Raw genomic sequence first — 14714 nt, 5'->3', positions numbered from 1 at the left:
CACCAACATAGCTCAGGCAGTAGTGTGCTTTTCTGCTGCTTTGGAGTTGCACTCATGTTTGTTCAATTCCCGTTTAGACCTTGTTGGCTTTTTCTGATAATTTCCCTAACCACAAGGCAAATGTAGCCTCATTTCGCCAAATATCTCGCTATCACCAATTCCATCAACTCTAAATAACCCAGTAATTGATACAGCGTCGTTAAATAACCAAATTAAAAAATATATATATTTCGTCATGCAGGTTGAAGACATTCTCCTCGTCATAATGTATGCGTCATGCAAAAAAAGTTATACTGGTGAAAGAAATTGACGTCCAGTGGCTGGCAGTAGTGTATTCCGTGGTATGAATATTGTCTGAAAATTTACGTCCCTATTGCCGAAGACTTTGATCGACAAACGTTGATTTGAATGACGAATCCAGCAAAACAGAAGTGATACTCCTGTTAGTTCCGGTTCCAGTAGGCTACTTTATGCATTCAGGTCAGTGCGAGAGCTGTGGATATCTTGCCACTAGTGAGTGCTGCAGTCATATTCTATATATGGAGGTTGGTTACACTGTGATGTTTCAGAAACATATTAATTGTCAAATTTTCTGCCTGTTTCCTGAAAGCAGACGCACAGTTTCTTTGCAAGGCCTCCTGACATTGAAATAAGCACCTGAGTGGGTAGTAGATGAAACACATTGCACACCAGCTCCAGTCGTCTTGATAATGTCCTGTCATATTCAAATCGACTTTGGTTCATATTGAACACATGTCAGCATAGATTTCATAACTCCAATGCTGTGGTCCTCATGACATCCCGCTTAGTAACAAACATTGTGATCTTGCGTGGTGTTTGAATTGTTCTGGAAATATTTGCTGGCTTTAGTACTGGGAATGCTCATTAAGATAGTTGCTTCTTTTGCTCACATCTTTAAATGTCCGTAGTGAATTACGTGTCTCACATCATGTGCATTCTGGAATTTGGTGTACAGCCGTCAAAAGAAAAAGTGGCCGCTCTCCTGAAACAAAGTTCCCTTCGGGTATCTTCGCTACAATTTGGAGACAGGCGATGTTACATGTTGTTGGACCACGTTGCCTGATATCTACAGTTATAATTGAAGTATTCTGTGTGTTATCGATAGCATAATGGTAGCGTTCAGGCCTCTTATTCATGAGGTCCTGCGTTCGACTACAACCACGTGCTTTTTATGTCCTTTTGTGTTCTGTTTTTGAGAGAGACAAACTATACATAATGGCTCCTTTCTCTTTTACGATTATTTTAGTAATTAACATCAGGTTCATTAATATATTATGCCATGACTTTATCATTATGATATTGTGGCTGCAAATGGAAAGAAAAAAGATTTTATTCTCAATAAAAATATCTTTCGTGGCATAAACAAAACAAATTTACTGGCGTCGGCCTTAAAACATTCAAACAATTAAGCGTTCAAAAAACAAAACAAAAAGCCACAATTCAATATTTAGTCTATCTTCCTCTTATCTCGATCATCTTGCAGTCGAGTGGGCATGGAAACGACTAGTCTTTGCAAATAGCGACTGTTTTTAGACACGATATTCCAGGCATTCTGAACATACATACATAAGTGTTCTGTCCATGGGCAGGTCTTTCATTGCAAACCCAGCAATCTCCAATCTTTCCTATTTTCTGCCTTCCTCTTAGTCTCCGCATATGATCCACATATCCTAATGTCGTCTATTATTCTTTTCAACCAGAGACCCAACCAATTACTTTTTATCTTTCTAATCAGTTTCAGCATCATTCTTTCTTCACTCACTTTTTCAAACACAATTTTATTTCTTATTCTATCTATCCACTTCACACGCACCGTTCTTCTCCACATCCACATTTCAAATGCTTCAATTCGTTTCTCTTCATTTCGTCGTAATGTCCATGTTCCTTCCCCATACAATGCCACACTCCACACAAAGCACTTCACTAGTCTCTTCCTTAGTTTTTTTTCCAGAGGTCCGCAGAAGATCCTTCTTCTTCTATTAAAAGCTTCCTTTGTTCATGTTTGCAGTTTTTCTTGGGAAGGATAGGCCTAAATGCGGTAACATCCCGTTGCTTTCCGCACACCACTATTCCAGGGGGCCCAAGCGTGGAGATGAGGAGAGTGGATTTGACTAATTGGGCCCTCCGGACTTCACTGAAAGTCACGGCAAGGGTTAAATATTAATTCTATCATGATGTTTGACCCTATCAGAGATCGGGAAATCTCAATTAGCCTTTGCCCCCCGCATCCTGGACTAGCTTCTACGAATCATCAGAAAATCTTGGAGTGTGATTGGGCCAATTTTTCCGAGAATGTTTCCACACTTTTGCCCTCGTAGCTCAGCGGACGAACGTCGGAATTTAGATGTCAACGTCTCAGGTTCAATTCCTCGTTACTCCTTTTCATTTTATTGTGGTTCAAGATAGTATAATGTAATAATACAAAAAGAAAAACTAATAGCAGTATTATGCAACTGGATTTTTCCAAACCTAATATTAAATTTATGTTATTTATATCGCTAAAGAACGATTACAATATAAATAACTTGAATATTATTTATACAGTACCACTAAAGAACGATAACACAATATAAATTATAAATATTGGTTTGTTTAATTAATATAAGATATTATATAATACGTATTTAATTATCTAAATAAAATAACCTATTTTACAAAGAAAGATGTTTATTTGTGTTATAATAATTACTTACATAAAATACAGATCATTTATATTGCGAAAAAACAATAACAATATAAATAACTTGAATATTATTTTATAATGCTAATGAAGGAAAACAATATAAATGATAATTTGAATATTATTTATATCACTAAAGAACGATAAAAATATAAAAAACGTGAATATTATTCATATCGGAATTTCACAGATTTATTACAGATGTATTTAAGAAATTGTAGAATAGTAATTAGCAACAGTGTCCTATTTATTCTTCTTGGAGCCAAATTTGTAACTTTTAAAAGTGTGGTTACTATGTTGAAGTGTATGTGTTGCAACGGATGCTTGATTTATTATGTATGTGAGTCAGTTATGGGATGCTTGATGTCGTCGCAATGTCGTAATTATAGTTTGATTGTGTTTGTGTGACTATTGTGTATTAATTTATGATGTATGGTACGGAAAGCTGCATATTTGTGTTATAGAAGTGTTACGTATGTGTGTTGTTAATGTTTTGTATGTTTCAAATTGATAACTAATATTTGTTTTGCAATCGCAATGCCTAATTTACGGATTGTTTATGTTTTGTTTACATCGCGTAAGCTAATTTAATTTTCTTTTCCATTTCTCTTTATGCTTATCTTTTTTGTATATAAAACTATAGCCCTAACATACATATGTAAAATAGGGCTAACCCCCATTGGAGATACAATAATAATAATTATTATTCATATCGTTATAAAACGATAACAGAATACAAATGATGACTAATTTTATTCATATCTCTAAAGAATGATAACAAAATATAAATAACGTGATATCCATCAAGAACGATAACTGGATATAAATGATAATTTGAATATCATTTACATCGCTAAAGAACAATTAAAAAATAAAATGAAAACTTGAAGCAGGGGCGAACTCAGAACCTTTGAATCATTAAACAAACACTCTACCTCTGGTCTGCGAGGAGCAGATATGGAACATTTTCATAGTTCCGGAACTGCTTGTACAAGCACATGCATCGTGTAACATCGCCGCGACCGGAAGTGGACTTTGAAAATATTTGCTGTTCACGAGTGCAGCCACTTTTTTTTTTTTTTTTTTTTTTTTTGACAGCTGTACATATGCTGGCGAATTCGAGCAATTTTGTTTTCTACCATACCACCTATCTAAAGAGTGATTATTATATGTCGCACTTTCTCTTTGAAACTGTTGTGAATGATTTTCCATTTCACTCTGGGTAGTGATGGTTCATAGGAAATGGAAATGCTGGAGGACCCGCTGTATCATTACCTTCTGATAAAGTGTCCGATGTTCCATCACTATCACACCACAATGTCTGTCCTTCCAACATGACACTGTCAACACTGACAAGTTGCTTCAAAAGACTACAACTCCCGTGGAATTCGCCTTTCAAAGTAAGGTGGAGCCATGTTACCTGCTTGGTAAATCTACATCACCTCATTCACAGTATCTGCACCACAGCATGAAGTTTGCAAGCCATTTTGCAAAACACACAATAGTCCACACGTATTCCACATACAGTATTTATTTTGTTAGCATAGAAACAGTCCTGTACCCTGATTCATACTACTTAAGCACAGTCACTTATCTAGCTACACAACGAACACCTTTCAGGCATGTGCTCTAATCACCAAATGACAGTAGAGCCCTCAGGTACAGTGTGTTTGACAATTTATGGCTGGAAACATTGCAGGTGCCTGCTCCACTTTCAGAAGCCATGTTGTAGAGGTTACAGGCGATTGCAAAATGCCACGCTTCACACCAGTTACTCTGGTCTGTTTGTCCACCCCAGAAAGTTTCATGACATACATGTTGGGACAACCAAAGCCTTTCCTTGTAAGTAAGAAATTCATACGTCTGAATATTTAAACATACTTCAGAACATTTATTTTAAACACATTTATGTTCATTGTTTTCTGTTGTTCACTTTTAACACTTATATTAAAACTATAAAACTTCATAAGTTAAAATGTTAAAAGTGTTAACACTTTAAAAGGTAATATACCTTAATGACAGACGGGTCCATTTCAACAGTGGTGTGGTGTCATCATCAGTGTCCTTCGAACTACTGTGGTTCCAGCTGGTCTTGATTTCTGACGATTGCTTTCGTCAGAGGTGGGGCATGCTGCACTTATGGTGCGGGGGTGGGGATGCTTGTTTGTATGTTGTGTACTATGAGATCGAATAATGTGCATATATTGAATTGTAATTGTGTATTAAGTATATGCTATGGGTATGTTATTGTATGCTTGTATATTTCGTATTTTTTCTAATATGTTTAACTGTGGACTTTTTGGTGTGATGTATAGTAATTTCATATCTATTTCTATGTTATTGTAATCGTGATTGTTGTTAGTAATAGGGCTTAATACACAATTACAATTCAATACACATACATTATTTGATCTCATAATACACGACATATAAACAACCCTCGCCACCATAAGACCAGTTGGAGCCGCAGTAGTTCGAAGGACACTGATGATGACACCACACCAATGTTGAAACAGGCCTGTCTGTCATTAAGGTATATTACTTTTTTTTTTAAATTCTTAACACTTTTAACATTTTAACTTAAAGTTTTACATTTATGATCTTCTCATTCTTCAATTTATTAGTTTACATTGGACATTCCAAAGAATAAACAACTAGGAGAAATTAAGGAAAAAAATTCAAAATTAAGTTCACGTCATGAGAACTACCTTAATCAAACACTCATGAACCTGCACACAATAATCATATTATTGGAAGAGAGCATCACAAACTCAATTTGAGAATAGAAACTGAGGTCCAAATATGCCTTAGTTGCGGATTATGACCTGCAATGGTTCATTACCAAAAAGCCATTCGTGTTTGTGTATCCCGGGGCTGAGGTTGACAGCCAGGGCCCAGTGTAGGTCTGCCCCTGACCAACAACCCCCAAGCCAAGGTGTTATGCATACCGTGATGAAGGCTGAATACCAGTTGAGTAAAGTCTCTAATGGTATCTCTCAGATATTTGGGTCCTTACTCTTACACTTACATTGGGGGCTATGTGTTTATGGAATAACTTTCCCAGTACTCAAGGGACTTTAATGTCTACTCAACGAGAACATATGGGTGGTTCTGAACAAGGGCCACCTTCCTCTTTTAGCACAGAGGGCACCTCGATGTTAATCCCAGCAGTCCCAGTAATGGGACCTACCATTCCAGTATCTTGGGAGGGCAATGATTCAGTGGACATCCTTCCGGAAGGCACTGTAAAAGTGATTAACTGCTCCCTACTGATTCCTATCTCGAGGTCCAATGAAACCTTGTCAGACCCTAATTTGTGGGGCCGAAAAAAGGAAAAGGAAGCTGTGGAGGAAGACAGTGCAGATTGAAGAGGCAGCAAAAGCTGCTACCCCCACCTTCGCAATTACTGAACCTCTGACTTAACCTTCAACAGTTAGTAGGCATGAGAAACAGGAAATTGCAGATCACACTTCTGCCAATGTTATGTACAACGTGCCACTCATGTCTTGAGGAGGCAAGTCTCTTCACTCTAGTATGTTGTTTTTCCAGAAGACAGGCAGGATGAGATGCTCTGTAGGACATCGTGGTTGGGATGCTGAGGGTGTTGTCCTGTTCAGATCTGAGTCTACCAGATTATAGAGGAGGTGTCTGCTGGTCACTTGTATGGACGACTCCTACTTTGACTCCCTATGATTCAAACTAACTTTTTCTCTTTTCTTCCTAGGACCCAGTAGGATTACTGTGGCCTTAGTTGCAGTATAGTAGGATCAGAAATCAATCTTCTCGAAAGAAGATATTGAAGATTCAACCCCTGACTAATGGAATTCTTTCGCCATCTCTTTTCGTTCGTATACACACTATTTGGAGGCATTCAGACTACAATTTAAATTTTCCAAGACCCCTAGGGAATCCTGGGTTGGATGATGTGTTTTTCCCAGGGTCCACAACATAGAAATGGCATGGTGGGCACATCAGCCATACCAAATCTTCGTCAGAAATCAACCTGTTAGTAATGGAGGACTCCAAGCTTTCTAGGTCGAAAAGGCTATGTTGTGGACCCTGGGAAAAACACATTAGTTGTGTTGTGTTGTGAGAAGTAAGTTGGCAATGAAAGTTGTAATCTTGAAAGTTTAAGTTAAGTTTAAAGTGCTCCATGTAGGCTACTGTTGCAATGACTTATTGATTACGTACTTACATATAATATATACATACGGGAACAAAAATCTTGTGCGGCGACAAGATGCAAATTTCGGGAAAAGTTTCCAGAGAGACCTGTTCCAGCTACCAGTACAATAAGAAGACTTTATAAGAAGTTCATGCGGATAGGTTCGGTAAATGATGGAAAACCAAAAAGAGAATGCCGTGTTGTCAGAAGAGAAATTAGACGAGATTGGTGAAAGATTGGAACACACCCCTCAAAACTTGTGAGAGTGACTGCGAATTTTATAAAAACATGTCAAATGTGTGTTGCAGTAAATGGAGGACATTTTGAGCAACGAATGTGAGCATGGTAAGTACTGTAACTTTCAAGCATTGTAACAGTAGGATTGTAGGCCTAAAAGTGTCAGAGACACGCACTTGTTCCTCATGGTAACCAACACATTGATAACTGGGCCGGCTCTGGATGAAAACCCAAGTGTCCCCAATTAACCTCACTGTATTTTTCATTTTAGTAGGTTATTTTACAACGCTTTATCAACATCTTAGGTTATTTACCGTCTGAATGAGATGAAGGTGATAATGTCAGTGAAATGAGTCCGGGGTCCAGCACCGAAAGTTACCCAGCATTTGCTCATATTGGGTTAAGGAAAAACCCCGGAAAAAACTTCAACTAGGTAACTTGTCCTGACCGGGAATCGAACCCGGGCTACCTGGTTTCATGGCCAGACACGCTAACCGCTACTCCACAGGTGTGGACTACCTCACTCTATGTCAATCATTGAGTGCCATGAGTGGGAACTCTGAGAAAAAAGCAATAAAGAAATTCTGCCAGAATTTCAAAGTCTAAAGGAAAGACCCCTAAAAAATATTATGTTTGCACTTGGCAGGAAACGTGGAAACAACTGCCTTCTCAGCTCATATGTACAAACACAGAAACAAAATTTGAGCCACCTAAATTTTACAAGTTCCAGTTATAACATACTGTGCGCGTGTGCACACACACACAGATATATATATATATATATATATATATATATATATATATATATATATATATATATATATATTGTATGTTGATAAGTGAGTGATAGCTATATGACTGGAGGTCAATGCTGTCATGTAACACTGAAACACACTGCAGCCAAATAAATAATTACAATAGTAAGCACTGAGCATGCACAGTATGTTATAACTGGAACTTGCAAAATTCAGGTGGCCCAAATTTTTTTTCTGGGCCTGTACAAAAAAGAAATACAAATGTGCTGATGTTGTCGAACAGGCACAATGATGACAACACTCACACCCGAGTCAGGCAATGTCTGTAAAACATAATAATCACATTTTACAACTTGACTAAAGATGAAGTTGATGAAGTAGGCCAACTAAAATCTGAATATGCAGTGTCAAGGGTAAGCAATTGCTGACTATATGTTTAATATTGCAGCTATAAATTCCAAAATTATTCACAGAACAAATACACACCATCTAATAACTTGACGAGAATATCTGAGAGAAAAGAGTCTCACACTGACCAAACCACATTTGATAAACTACTTTCCAATACCTACCGTATTGTTTGTCCTGAAAGAGACAATCAGAAACATTGCAAAGTGACTGTGGCTGGATCGGCCCTATTAGAAAAAACATAAATGAAAAAAAAAAAATGTGCAAAATCAATTTGTAAGGAACATACAGCACAAATTACCTTGTTCCAATTTATTCATATCCATTTCTTTAGTTTTTTTCTAATATTGATTTGAATCAAAATTCTTCAGATTCTGAAGGATAAATTTTCATTGTAAAAGTGTCAAAATTTTCAAATTATAATTAATTTTTAATCTTAAATTTCAATTAGTCATATCCATTTTTTAGTCTTTACTAATATTGTATTAAGATTTCATCAAGGAATAAAAACTCAATAAATAAATATATATATATATATATATATATATATATATATATATATATATATATATATATGCTTTCACGTGTTAATTAACTATGTTACTTTGTTGACTAGTTTCAGCAGCCAGTGGGCCATCATCAGAACTGGGTAGTCTTTGTATGTAACGTGAAATTAATGTCAGTATTTTCATACTATAAATAGAAATCGGCTGTTGTTAAATATCATCCTTTTCTTCATTAAGTTACAAACCTTGTACTTTGGCATGATGCTTTACTCTTTCCAACCAGAATTTAGATATGGGAGCAAGGGAGCGATGAGAAACCTCCGAAAATTTTGAAAAATAATCCTAGTATAACATGGTTAAAAATGAAGGTATGGATTCTGTGTTACAGCTACACCAAATTGGAAATCACCGCAGGGAGATGGCTACCAATGAGATCCATCCCTCCGTTCCTCACACCCACCCACTCACTCACCAACAAATAAATTTTGAAAAATATTCTAGTACGAAATGGTTAAAAATGAAGGTATGGATTCTGTGTTACAGGCTACATCAACCCAGAAATCACCATGGCGAGGTGGCTACTAATGAGATCCATCCCCCTACCTTCCACCCTTCCATGCATCCACCCTTCCACGCATCCACCCACCCACTCACTCACTCACAAATAAATAACATTTTTAATTACGCAGAAATGCAGTAGGTATATGCAGCACTGCAAAGGCTTCCTTAAGAGGGTTTCATGTTCTTGAATCATTCTTTCTTTAGACCCCACATTCGTATTAGTGTCATCGCAGTATATGGCTACCAAATCTGAAAGGTCTACATTGTTTTCTTTGACTTAGCTGGAGATGGCACTAGCAATATTTTTGGATGTTGCTGATCAGATTAAAGATGCATGACCATTGCCCTGTTCTTCAATTATAGAATAATACTCTTTTCATTTTCATATCCCTGTGACTTCAAGACATCAAAATCATTAGATCTTTCTTCCCGTCGAAATGTATGGAATGAGAGTTCGCTACATTTGCCATTTCTTTAGAACTTATTAAAACTTTCGATTTTTAGCAACCTCTCTCTGCATTTTCTTAGATCTGTCAATTTTATTTCAATTCACTATAACTTCAATAGCAATGGTTGCAACTTTTCTTGATGTAAAGTCGGCTTTATCCTTCACTTTTGCTAATACTGGGAGGGATTTTTCTCATTTGTAAGGTATATCTTCCCTTTGGTTATCTTCTTGATGGCTCTAAAGGATACTTCTAATGAAAATCGAGATATTTTTTTCTCTCTGAAGAGTCTGACGAGTTGGTAGACATGGTATTGGCACTTGTAGAGGGTTGGTAGAAAGCTTCTGCCGAAAATTTTTTCTTGCTTTTTTGCTCTTCTCGATGTTGCAATTTCTTTACCATAACACGATTCCAATGATGACCATTTTCTTATATGTTCTTTGGTCTATTAAAAAAAAGTTCTTTCCATTTGAGGAACTTTGTTGTTCGTGTCACAATGGCACAAAGTGAAATCTGCACACTTACAAGGCACAATATCAAACAATTTTCCGTCATTCACTTTAAATTCTAGAATCTTACTTGCCCTTTCACTTCCCGTATTACCACTAAATTTTAAAACATTGCTTACTTCTCTGGTAACTGCTGATAATCATAGATATTCGGCAGGGAGAAACCTTACTGGAAATTACATTCTCGACTGATTCTTTGCCTCTGCTCCCCTTCAGCAGTTGAGATCTTCCGGAGTTCATAAAATCTAATCTGCTCTTTTAACAGATTTATTTCTAATCAATTCAGCCACTTATCTTCTATTTTATAATGCAAAGACACAACAGCAGTAGAGCAAAACAAACTGCTATACTGAGAGGCATAGCCGGGTGAATTTCATCACTGAGTCACCCTCTCAAAACCACCCCTAACCCTACAGCTCTTACAAATAAAGTAATAACACCACTTCTCGAACTCTTGTAAGCTACTAGAAGAGTACAGTCAACAATAAATATTAAGTCAAATTTAAGTAAAATTAAACCTAAAATTTCTTCATTTCGAAAAAAAAAAAAAAAAAAAAATTGATCCACCCTAATATCCAGCCCTTCTATAACAAGAGCAGGATGCAATCATCGAATAGGTTATAAAAATATCAAGATCCTGTATTGCAGCTGGATATATTCCGATATGTAATGATTGAAGGAGCATTTAGTTTGATATAGAAGTATTGAGAACACCTTAAATAGGTGGATAACGATCCTACTCTCTCAGCAAGTTGTTAAAGCATGTCTAAATGACAGCATAATAAACTATATCTGTCACAAAAGAATGTCCTCAAGTAGGTATCTTATCACCCTTATTGTGGTGTCTAGTGATACTTACTGGCTTTTAAGGAACCCAGAGGTCCATTGCCACCCTCACATAAGCCCGCCATTGGTCCCTATCCTGAGCGAGATTAATCCAGTCTCTACCATCATATCCCTCCTCCCTCAAATCCATTTTAATATTATCTTCCCATCTACGTCTCGGCCTCCCCAAAGGTCTTTTACCCTCCGGCCTCTCAACTAACACTCTATATGCATTTCTGGATTCGCCCATACGTGCTACATGCCCTCCTCATCTCAAACGTCTGGATTTAATGTTCCTAATTATGTCAGGTGAAGAATACAATGCGTGCAGTTCTGTGTTGTGTAACTTTCTCCATTCTCCTATAACTTCATCCCTCTTAGCCACAAATATTTTCCTAAGCATCTTATTGTCAAAGACCCTTAATCTCTGTTCCTCTCTCAAAGTGAGAGTCCACATTTCACAACCATAGAGAACAACCGGTAATATAACTGTTTTATAAATTCTAACTTTCAGATTTTTTGACAGCAGACTGGATGATAAAAGCTTCTCAACAGAATAATAACAGGCATTTCCCATATTTATTCTGTGTTTAATTTCCTCCCGAGTATCATTTATATTTGTGATAGACGATCTTATAGAGAACCCTAATAGAAATTAATTTTACACTCTGTTCTATGCAAATGATCTCTTGGGCGACATGTCAGCATGCAGGGTGTGGGGTTGGTGCATGAGTGAAGGTTTAAATGTACGGTACATTTAGATAAAACAGAAATGAGTTTGTTTACGAAAAAAGAGAACTGAGAAATATACCTCGATTTTCTCCTTTTGGCAAGGACCTAGTATTAAACAAGTATGTTAAATATCTAGCAGTAATCCCATATGTACAACTGGCTTGGAAAAATCACATGGAATATCGTACCAAAAAAGCTACTGCAGCATTTTGGACGTACTTTGAGGGCTACAGCCGAAAATCCTTCATTGGATATACACTATGCTGTTTTACGTCCCATGATTATGCATGCAGCAGATGTATGCTGGTCCTGGAACTTTATTTCTCAGGCAAGTACCTTGTTGGATCGCATGTCGAGAGGTCCAGAGATTACAGAGGCAATGAGGACAAAACTGACCAGGCAGCCTCCTCTGGATCTAACAATACATAGTCATGCCAACTCCAAGTGAGAGGACAGTGAGTCATACACAATGGATATCAATCCTGTCATTAATATGATTTCTGCTCAATATGTATGATAGGGAAGGATGTGAGGGAGATTAGCTTATCCAGTTTACACCTGGTAGTTTGGTATGGTTCACAGATGGCTCAAGAACTAACGATAATACTGGAGTAGGATCTTTGTGCAAGACCAAGGAATTAGAATTTTATCTCTCTCTACAGTATCCCAAGCAGAAGTGTTCGCTACATTAGCTAGTGCTCAGGAAAGCCTAAACAGATCACATAAAGGCATGAATTTCTACATTTTCTCTGACAGCCAGGCTGCTTCAACAGAATAGATTGAAGGATGCATTAGTATCCTAGAAACCTTAACCAGAAGAAATAAAGCACAACTCATCTGTGTCCCAAGGTACAGTGGAGTGTAAAGTATTGAGCAAGCCGATTAATGGCCAATTATCGAACTACCATTCAATGCTATGGCCCAGAACCTTGTGTCCGCATCTCTAAATGTATAATCACACAGGATCTAAGGGACAATCTGATGAGTTTACCTACACTAGCTATAAGACAGACCAAACTCCTTATTGGAGAACTAAGGCCTAATGTAACTGAACAACTCATAACTCTGGAAAGGAGAAGCTTAAGACCGGTAACTGTCATGTGAATAAATATCTACATGTATTGACCCAACTTGTAGATAAAATGGGATGAATGTTGAGTCATCACCTCACATTTTGCTAGATTGTCAAGGTTCAGCCACACAAGGTATCAATACCTCGGGAAACACATGTTGTCTCCCAAGGAAATTCAGGAAATAAAGCCTAGCAGCATTGTGAAGCTGGTCTAATGGGTTTATTTCTAGTTTATGTGGGGCAAAATGGGCCATTTGTGCTTAAGTGCTTTAATAGATGTCCACACTCTTCATGAGGAAGGAGGAGGAGGAGCAGGTAGGAGCAGACGAAGAAGGTATGTCTATCATACACAGAAACTTTACCATTATCAACAAGACTGCACTCTTACTGTCATACCAATGATCAGTTCTCAGATGTAGGTTTCTATTATCAAAATGGTTAAGATCTTTTTACTAGCACTAAAAATTTGTAAGTGCTTCTGTGAACATATTTATTCTAATTTCACTTCAATGAAGTAGGTAGTTTACCTGATGTGGGTTCCAGTCAGAATCAAAGATAATGACTGTGTCAGCAGATTGTAGATTCAGACCAAGGCCTCCTGCACGAGTGCTCAGCAAAAATACGAAGTAATCAGATTCGGGACTGTTGAACTTGCGAAGGAGTTCTCCTCTATCTTCTGCCTTGGTGGCACCATCCAACCGCAGATAAATAAATCCACGCCATCCAAGATAATCTTCCATAATTGTCATCAGTTGTGTCATTTGACAGAATAATAGTACACGATGGCCAGTTTCTTTCAGTTTTGGCAAAATGCGATCTAGCAATTCAAATTTTCCTGATGCTCTATATAGGTCTGGTCTGCAAGTTGTAAAAATAAAGATGATGGTTGTAGAAGTACAAACACACAGCCAAATATATTCACACATATAAATCAATTTGTGACAAGTGAAAAATAATATATTTATACAGAAACTTTCTCAGATCCTTCTATACGCCAAAACTCACCTTAATTTACCTTGTACTTTTCCACAAAGAAAAAAATGCAATAGTTGCACTAGAAGTACAAAGCAGTTCATTAATTCCACTTATAGAGATTTATTTGGATTGGAGAATATTATTAAAGAATACCTTTATTTAAAACAGTGTTCATGTGACTTAGAAATAGAAATAGATTACCTTATGGCATGACTACACTTTCTTCATAGTAATTGCAGTAATTCAGAATGATAATTGAAAAAACAACATTCTAAATTTTAAAGAAATACATAGTTTGAATACTCTTTCAATAACACAACAATCAACAACTTCTCCCACAAAAGTGGTAAGATTCAAAATCAACCAGGAGCACTTTGATCATCAGGAGGCCAGGCAATTGGTTTCTTTCATAATGAGGGAACTAGCTGTTAATCACGAAAGAAGACACTGATGTTTTTTTCATACATTGGTGTATTTAAAGAAAAGAAAAGCAAAAAGGAAAAAAAATATGATATGTAAAGTATATCCACATATTAATAATATAGCAGTCGAGCATTTGTCACTAGCCTATTTCAGAAAAATAAAAAAATAAAATAAAATCTAAATCCTCCGGCTCCACACCAAAAGAATATTTCTCACAGCTTGTTGACCACACATCCAAATTAAATGTACAAACTATAAATAAATGTCTGAGTATAAAAAAAAATTAATCAAATTCAGCAGTTTCACAACTATTTTTAAATAAAAATATTAGGTTTTTTCTGCAGGAGTTTCCCACAGTTTCCAATCATCATAAGTATGCACACATTGACTTTACTAACA

General features: G+C 36.8%; 1 protein-coding gene across 8 annotated transcripts in view; it reads right to left on the bottom strand.

The window, feature by feature from the left end:
• LOC138707363 (ATP-dependent helicase brm-like) overlaps nucleotides 1-14714 on the bottom strand; it is a 233327-nt gene that overhangs the window by 83925 nt on the left and 134688 nt on the right. For all 8 annotated transcript variants that reach the window (XR_011334196.1, XM_069836654.1, XM_069836649.1 and 5 more), the window contains one exon: nucleotides 13445-13775. Coding sequence is in view for 7 of the 8 variants with exons in the window: in XM_069836654.1 (XP_069692755.1) it covers nucleotides 13445-13775 (331 nt within the window). In the remaining variant the exon portion in view is untranslated. The remainder of the gene's footprint in view (nucleotides 1-13444; nucleotides 13776-14714) is intronic.

Source organism: Periplaneta americana, chromosome 10 (assembly GCF_040183065.1).
Source record: "Periplaneta americana isolate PAMFEO1 chromosome 10, P.americana_PAMFEO1_priV1, whole genome shotgun sequence".
Taxonomy (NCBI): domain Eukaryota; kingdom Metazoa; phylum Arthropoda; class Insecta; order Blattodea; family Blattidae; genus Periplaneta; species Periplaneta americana.
This window is presented reverse-complemented; position numbering and strand designations above follow the sequence as displayed.